Source organism: Ursus arctos, chromosome X (genome assembly GCF_023065955.2).
Source record: "Ursus arctos isolate Adak ecotype North America chromosome X, UrsArc2.0, whole genome shotgun sequence".
NCBI classification, from domain to species: domain Eukaryota; kingdom Metazoa; phylum Chordata; class Mammalia; order Carnivora; family Ursidae; genus Ursus; species Ursus arctos.
Genome location: NC_079873.1, coordinates 36,079,950 through 36,089,029, shown reverse-complemented (window position 1 = coordinate 36,089,029; position 9,080 = coordinate 36,079,950). Strand labels below are relative to the sequence as shown.

The 9,080-nt window shown below is 41.1% G+C and overlaps 1 protein-coding gene across 1 annotated transcript; it reads left to right on the top strand.

Annotated features, from left to right (window-relative positions):
• Nucleotides 1-3,247: 3,247 nt before the first annotated feature.
• Nucleotides 3,248-7,636, top strand: LOC113265893 (60S ribosomal protein L27a-like). Its single transcript, XM_057310894.1, has one exon. It carries the CDS (start codon nt 3,642-3,644, stop codon nt 4,089-4,091), a length of 450 nt encoding a protein of 149 aa, XP_057166877.1. The 5' UTR covers nt 3,248-3,641; the 3' UTR covers nt 4,092-7,636.
• The last annotated feature ends 1,444 nt before the right edge of the window (nt 7,637-9,080 follow it).

The window sequence follows — 9,080 nt, the reverse complement described above, 5'->3', positions numbered from 1 at the left end:
CTTTCCTCTTCCTTGGTTGTGACCCCACCTCCCCCGCCATCACCAGCCTTTGAAATCATCCCTGGTGTGCTTCTAGGACGGAAATGCAGATCTGAATGGGCTCTTGATACTAAGTACTTAAGCAGAAAAATTAATTTATTATAAGGGTATTAATAGTTAATTAATAGGTACCATAATTAATATTATATAATATTAACATAATTTATTAAAATACAGTCTTGAATATAATTAATAGTTAATATCCAGTACTTAATTAATGTCACACATTTAAAATGTATCAATTCATTTAATATTCACCACAATCCTATAAAATAGGGCCTAATATTATTTCCGTCTTAGACATGAAGAAGCCAAGGCTTAAAATGATAGTGGAACTTGCAAATGGTCTCATACTTAGTAATGAAGATTCGAATCCAGGCAATCTAATGTCATGGCCTGTGATCTGAACTACTGCAGGATACTGCAGGATACCGCAGGATACTGAGGTGGCTTTGAAATCCTGACAAGAACATAGCTGGAGTGCAGGAAAAACCTGGAAGAAGAAGCTAGTATATCAAGTCATTGTCATCCCTACTCTGTCTCTCTTCATTCTTGCCTGTCTCTGCACGCCAGCTCTGTAGGCAGCACGCGCAGGTGCGAGATCACTTAGCTCTGGGAGAGGTCCCCAACAGACCTTGTCCGGCCACTCACCACTGCCAAAACCCAAAGGCAGAGAAATGAGTGGGGTGGAAACAAGAAAGGAATTTATTTCAGTGAGGCCAACACCAGGAACACAGTGGACTAATGTCTGCAAATGCTGAAAGATACCGAAAATACTTCCGGGTTTATATAAGGAAAATCCGGGGAAGGGGTCGGTAGGTACATGCAGGTGGGCAGTGAGGGGTCAATTGATCACTGTCTTGAGGTCAATCACAGCTGGGGTCTTGCTGGCTCAGGGCAGTCCCTGTTGCTTGAGAGGGTAGTTTTGGTTCCCATCAGGCGATGCTTTACCCTAAGGGGCTTCTGCCTGAGCCAGGAGATAAACTGGAAAGAAGAACCCCACTAAAAAATTTGAGGTCCAAATGGAGGCAGCCAAAGCCCTCTTTCAGCTCCTCAGCTCTCCAGTCCACAAGGAGGAACAAGGCCAGCAGCAGTCCCAACGATGCATTTCTAACAGGTAAAGCTTCTAGACAGAATGGCCCGGCTCTCTCAAGCCCATGTCTAACGTCCCAGGTTGGTTCAGCTGTCCCCTGTGGTCCCGTGAGCTGTGGTAAAGCACGATTGCACTGTAATAGCAGGATGGATGGCCACCCACTGCCACCCTGTGCATGAGGAGAGGGAATTTCTTAGAAAAAGGGGAGTTAGGGAGAAAACCTGAAAGAGGTACACTACAGGTCTATCAGAAGTTAAATAGCATTGGGGATTGTTGATTTTTAACAATCATTTTGTTGACTTAAGGTATTTCTAGGACGCTTTCATATATTTTGGAAATTATTATATTATAGTTAATTAGTCTTGTGAAGATAAATAAAGGAAACCTCATTTAAAATGGAGTCGGGGGCACCTGGGTGGCTCAGTGGGTTAAGCCTCTGCCTTCAGCTCAGGTCGTGAGCCCCGCATCTGGCTCCCTGCTCAGTGGGGAGTCTGCTTTTCCCTTTCCCTCCCCCCCCCCCCCCCCCCCCCCGCCTATGCTCTTTCTTGCTCGCTTATGCTCTCTCTGGCTCGCTCTCTCTCTATCTCAAATAAATAAATAAAATCTTTAAAAATAAATAAATAAATAAAAATAAAATGGAGTCAGGAAGCCCTGAAGGGGGAGCTCTCATGCAGGACCCACTCTGTGCAGCCCACATCACCCACAGGAAGAAGGAAGATAAGAATTATCTTGACAATGGAAGACATTTTTCACACAGGAATTTTATCTTCTGCTTTAAAAAAAAAAAAAAGGAAGATCCCTCCCTGCCCACTTGTAACCAGTGAGAAACCATGACAACCTCCAACTCTTGTTCTTCTCCAGTGAACTTTTGTTCAAAACAGCCTTCCCCAATTTCCGCCTAAAACCTGATAAAAGCTGACCTTGCCTTTGTCTCTTTGGACTTGCCTATGGTTTGCCATAGTTTCCTTGACCTGAATTGCAATTCCTCTGCTATTCCTGAATAAACTCATTTTGCTAGTAAAATAACTGGCTATTTTATTCTTAATGTTGTCGGTATGTTTACATATACTTGGGATTCCTTCTTGCTCTTAAGTTCCCAGGAATTTCCAAAACCAAAATTTGCTCAACTTGATCCAGACCCAGTATCTGTCTTACATTTTAAGTCTGTTAAACGGCCTCAGATACTGGGGGGGGGGGGGGGGGGGGGGGCAAAAAAAAACCCACAGGAGATATGCAAATTTCAAGAAATTAAAAGCATTATAGCTGAATTTCATTTTATAAGATATGGAAATTCACATGAGTTTGTTTTTACACTAGTAAATATATATGCATGATAGAAAAATGTAAAATATAGATGAGCAAAAAATGAAAAATAAAAATCCCCAGGACTTCACACTTCAGGAGTAAGCATTGGTTAAAAAAGAAACAACAAGGCCAAACTGGTGTTGTTTGCCCGTCAGGACAGCAAACCAAGACTTAGATTCAACCTCTCCCAGAACGTGACCTTGTAACAGTCACTCTGAACTTCCCTCATCAGCACTAGGGTGAGGTAACCTGCATGATAAAAATCCTGCTGTTCCCTTTCCCCCAAGAGCTGTCCTGGCCTGAAACAATCTTTTCTTTTGTTAATAGCTTCCTTGCCCCGCCCTCCTGCCTATAAAAACCTTCCATTTTGTACAGCTTCTCAGAGCATCTCTCTACATGCTAGATGGGATGCTACCCAGTTCCTGTATCATTTAATAAAGTCAATTCGATCTTCAAATTTAGTCAGTTGAATTGTGCTTTCTAACATATTATTAATATTTTACTGCGTGTTCTTTCAGACTTTTTGCTATAACTTGCTCTTTTTGTTTGTGATTTAGAGGTTTTATTTAAGTTATTTTGTAATTATCTATGCATTAAAATACTTTTTTCCTTTGAAATAACTGCAAAATAATGGGTTATTTTTCATTTGAACAGAAATGAAAAAGAAATATTAGTACATTTCATTTTTATCTCTTCCCCTTATTTTGCTGTTTTTGTAAGAAGAATCTGGGATATTAAACCTAGATTAGTTTATTTTATAATTGTATGTCCTTTCAAAAATTGTTTATTACATTCTATAACCGTGTTAACAATTATTTCAACACTGAACATAAATATTACCGATCTCAAGTAGTCAGCACAATTACTTTTTTAAGCACAATTGCTTGAGAGAGAGAGAGAGCAAACTGGTGAGCAGGGGGAGGGGCAGAGAGAGAGGGAGAGAGAGAACCCCGAGTGAGCAGACCCCCCCCCCAGCACAGAGTCCCATGTGGGACTTGATCTCACCACCCTGAGATCTTGACCTGAACCAAAATCAAGAGTTGGACGCCCAACTGACTGAACCACTTAGGCATCCCTCACAACTGCTTTTAAATCATATTTTCTCTCCATTGAAATTACTTATTGTGATACACCTTTTGGTTTGTTGGAATTTATCCTTCTTTGGAAAATATTACTCAGACTGTCTTTCATCTGGGCTGCTGACATGCCGTCCAGACTGAGAAAGAACCGGAAACTTCAGGGCCACGTGAGCCATGGCCACAGCCTCATCAGCAAGCACCAGAAGCACTTAGGGGGCTGGGGTAATGCTGGTGGCACCCATCACCACAGGATCCACTTCCACAAATATCACCCAGGTTATTTTGGAAAAGTTGGTCTGAGGCATTCCCACTTAAAGAGGAACCAGAGCTTCTGCCTAACCGTCAGTCTTGATGAACTGTGGACATTAGTCAGTGAGCAGACACGAGTAAGTGCTGCCAAAAACAAGACCAGAGCTCCTCCTAACATTGATGTGGCACCATCGAGCTACTACAAAGTTTTGGGGAAGGAAAAACGCCCCAAACAGCCTGTCCTTGTGAAGTCCAAATTGTTCAGTAGAAGAGCTGAGAAGATTAAGAGTGTGTATGTTGGGGGAGGGGGGGCTGTGTCCTGGTAGCTTGAAGCCACATGGAGGGAGGTTCATTAAATGCTCACAAGTGCTTTAAAAAAAACGAAAGAAAGAAAAGATCACTTAGAACTATTTGTGGATGGTACGCTCTCCTAAGTTCTTGCATGGCTGTAAACAGCTTTCTGTTCCAGCTTAAGTAGGCTCTCAAAATTTTGTTGATGATGCTTCAATGTCTTCTGACAATTAGCATTACAGGAAAAAGGTCTGATACCAGCCTGATCTTTTAAAATTATTTTATCATAGGTAACTTCTTTTCTCCCTGCCTGGATGGGTTTATGATTCTCTTTCTAACCTTTGTGTTATCCTAGGGTTTTTGTGGTTTTTTTCTTTTTTTTCATTTCAAAGTAAGAGACTTATTTCATTATCTTCTCTGCTAGATGGGTCACTCTGACCTAAAGCCTGGAGTTTTTCCTCTATTCGTGTTATTATTATTTTTTTTAATTAGTGCTTCTGTTACTGCCGCTAACTCAGAAAATGAACTGGTGAGCCCCATATGCTGCCCTGGATAAATGCTCTGTCCTAGGGGATTCTGGCAGGGGGCTGGACAAATCGAAAGCACAGCTCCTGGCTGGGTTTGCCAACACTGTTGCCAAACAAACTCAGATAAACTCGTTGCAAGAGAAGCCAATAACTCAAGAGACTAGGGTTTGAAAAAGAGGCAGGGAGACATTTATTTTGAGTGTTGGCAGCCGGGCAGGTGGCAGGCTCAAGTCTTACCAACCAACCTCTCCGCCCACAGCATGGACAGCTAGAGTTTTATAGGGAGAGGTTCAGGGGGGAATGAGCAAGAAAACAGGCAGAGAGTGTGTGGTCATGGTTGGGGGTCGGTGTGTGTTCAGCACAGGACCATGGGCAGAAATGGGGACTTGTGGGGTATGGCCTTCTAGGCTAGGCATTCCGTTGTTATCAGGGCTTTCCCGGCCTGGCAGTTGGGAAGTTCTGGTCATTGCAAAACATCTTCATTGATGCCTAAAGAAAGTGCGATAAGAAATGAGCACAAAGGGGTTTAGTTAGAGCATGAGTTAAGCCAGCTCAACTACTTCTGGTTTCAACTGTTGGGGTCTATAGTTGAGCAACAGGGCTCATTGATACATCCGTGTCAATTTCGGGTAGTGTAATAATGATGCAATTCTCAAATAAGGTAATTGAGTAGGGTTAAATGACTTACAAAGGTTTGGAAAGGGTTAAAGGAAAGCAAAGGGACGGCGAAGCATGAGGAATAAAACAGCTGAGGTTCAGTTACTAGCCCTGGGTCTGAAACGGTACAGGGAAGGAGAGTTTTCCAGGATGTGGAAAGAACTGTGGGCTGCACCTGGGTCTAGGAGAGGGCTAGGTGCAGGGTTTGTGACCTTCAGTAGAGGAACATGGCCATTGTAAAGCAGTGGCCAATTGGAGGAATAGATATCTGGGCCTTGTTCTCCTCCCACGTTCCCATCTCCTGCCAGTGCCTCTAATAGACTGAACCCTTGAAGCCATCTCGATAGGTCCACCTCATAGGACAAAGAGCAGAGTGGAAAACGCAGCAAGTGGATCTGGAGGGACAAACAGGGTATTTGCCTGAAATTCCTATTCCATTTAACCTGCGTTATCCGATTCTGTGGAAAATAAAAGAGAAAAACATATCCTTATATTTTTATTCATTTTATTTATAAGCTTTATTTCCTCATCCTGTCATCTTTTCCTTAATTGTTAAAAGAACTATTTTTTTTTGCATTTTTCAGTCCACTCTTTACCATCTCTATTGTGTGTTTACATTTAGTAATCTTAGTTTTCATCAGAATGCAATCTTTCCCAATGTTATATTCTTTCACTTGTTGCCAGGTGAACTGGGAGTCCCGAAGATTCTTGGTCTTGTCAAAGGAATGAATTCAAGGACAGACATGCAGCACAGGAGATGAGTAACACAAGTGGGAAAGTTTATTAAAGTGAAAAGTACACTTTTGAGATATGACAGCCAAGGAGGAGTGGAGGGACAGAGAGAGAGAGAGAAAGAGACAGAAAGGAAGGGAGAGGGAGGGAGATAAAGAGAGAGCATTCCAGGAAGCGAGCAGTGAGTGCATCCTTGGGGCTGGGTTTCTATCTTTTATTGACAGTTGTTAACTAGGGGGAAGAATATTTATTACATGGAGCAGGAAGCAGGGTTTTGTGCCTTTTCTTCCTTATTTGGTTAGAGGTTTTCTGTCATGGCATCCGCCATCTTGCGCCTGTCTGGTTTGATCCAGCTTCTTGTGAACTGCTACGAGGTCAGTCCTCTGACCTTCCCCATAGCTGGCCATGACTCCTTGTTGCTGACTTCCAGGTATCCTGTTAGAGCCTGACTGTCTACTCGGACATTTCTTCCTCAAGGACTCTGGGCCCTTGAAATCTTAAGGGAAAATGGGCCATGGTCCATCTTTTGTAACTACTTCATGCTGGTGTGGGATGTTCACCCTGCCGGAGGGCTCCAGAAGTCCTTGCTATCTAAGTTTTAGGAAGCCTGGATGGCCAGTGGGGAGTGAAGGACGTTGTGACTCGGTCTAGTGGGTCTTGATAGTCATTTATTTCAGGGTAAGCATCTAGAGATTTATCTGACTGAGGTGAGAGAGAATCCATTTTGTTAGTAACTTTAAGATATGAGGTCCAAACATTAGAATACGGAATATGGTTATTAAGGGTCCAACAAGAAGGTATAGCCATGAAAGGCCTGGAAGCCAGAAGAACAAGGAGTCTCAACAGGAGGAGGAGGTAGGGGTGGGTTTATGGGGAACTGTGGTCCAGTTAGTTACTGTCCCAATGACCTAGAAGCTTTCTTTAACCTCTCCAGATGAACTGATCCATACACAACACAATGTGTGGACTCCCCTCAGTTTTGTGAGAATGTAGTCAAGGGCCTCTTGCAGCCAAGTAGCTTGCTGGCCGATTTTCTCTAGATGGATCTTACTTCACAGGAGGAGTTAATATAGGGGTATAGCAGGTGGTGTGGGCCATCATATAGACTCGGTTTTGTTTAGCAAGCAATCAGGTAACTAATAAGAGGCACTTCTATGGAAACAAAAGAAAAACATAGGTTAATGGTTGGAGTAAATTATAAACCCAGTGCCTGCTCCCTGAGTGCTGTCAGTGAGGAGATTTCTAAATGTCAGGCTCAAAGCACCCTCAGATGGAGTGGGATAAGGCAGTAGCAATCAGATGGGTTTTTCTGGTTTGTGATTCAGTCGTCTCTGGTGATCATTTTGAATGGCCTATAGAACAGGCACAAAGATTGTCTATACACGAGTTTTGTGGCAGTTCTTCTGAAGTTGACCTAAATTTGTCCAGCTTTAGTTTGTAGAGCTTCAGGAAAAAGGACAGTTTTAGTTTTTAATGACTTTAATTCCAGAGAATGGAAGAAGATTAGAAACCTTAGTTTGGAGGGCCAGAGCCAGATATTTGAGGACACTAGAAGAATTTAGGATCTAGTCTGGTTTATAATAAATAGTATTAAAATCAAATATTAAAAAGATGTGTTATTGAAACACAATTTCTCTCTATAATCACCCTCATTTTTATCAAAGATAGCCAAATCAAGACTAATTTGGAAAACAAGTCCAGTTCAAACAAATTTGGCTGAATTATTTACATAAGTGCAACAAGAATAGTGATTGGCCATATAAGCTTTTTAAAGTTTGCTTTACTGGAACTTTTCACAAGGAATCTTTAGATTGAACTTTTAATAGCCTCTCGTGGCCAGATGCAAGCCAAATAATTGTCATCAGACTTGCCTGCATTACCTATAGATTTAGGTGCCCCAAATGTCCTGAGTTTCTTGCACCCTCCAGAAAGTGACATTCTTTACTCACCTGGTAAGGTGGCTGAGTACTCTGTAAGCAAGGTACCAGGCCAACATTTCCAAGGGGCTTCATTGGCCCCACAAAGTCAGCCTTAATTCCTTAAAGTTATCTGATCATATCAGAGTCTGTGCATGTCTCTCAACTACGACATTCCAGTCAAAGTCTTGGTAAAATAACCAATGATTCCAATGGTGTCCTGTTAACAGGGAGAACAGATTCTCACTGAACTTAATCAAATTATATTGCCATGAAAGAATACTCACTGAGAGTTTCTGAATTTCAGGAAGTTCAGGTAGGGAGAAAAGATAAATGTTTCAATTGGTTCACAAAGGAATATTTTATCATATTTCTGTAAGTCATAGATATCTTTAAAATTTCCTTAAATCTAGAAGAGCAAACATCAGAGAACCAGCAATGTTTCAAACAAAAGTAAAACCAAAAACCAAAAAACAACCTATAATCACCTTCCTCAATTCATTTAGTCCCATGTTATTAATTCTTGTTCTGTTTGAATGCAGCTTTCCCATTAGTTCTGGAAATTCCTACTCAGTTTAGTTTTATGATCTTAAGTATATTAGAAATCTGTATTTGTCAAAAGTCCTTTCCATGAATCTCCTTGAAGACGAAACACATTTTGCAAGAGCATCAGAACAATAACTGTAAATGACAAAAAAACTCAGAAATAGACATGGTTAAAGATCTGATGAGAGTTCATTATAATGCAGCTGACAAGGAAATCTAGTTATTTCTGTGACATGGAACATTTTAATAATTAGAACGTCAAGTGATAACCTTATGCCAGAACATATTAAAACTTTAAGAATTTCATATAATTTCTAGAACAGTTATAGCATTTACACATACCATATACAACCTAAGGCTTATCATTATTTGTTTGACAATGCTTCCCATGTAACTTAACAGACAAAATAGACAAGTGTAACTAGTCAAAGAGACTTCCTTTACAATTCAAATCTCAGGACGTTTGTTAAAACCCTCAGAAAGTTTTAAGGCACGTGCCTAAATAGGATTACAGATCATTACAAATATCAATATTTATATTTAACTAAGGTGGCAATAAGCAATTCCACAGGAAGTTACATAGTTGTTAGCAAAACTTAGCTCCTTTGGTATTGAGAAGTTTTAAATTTCTTAAGTAATCAAAGAC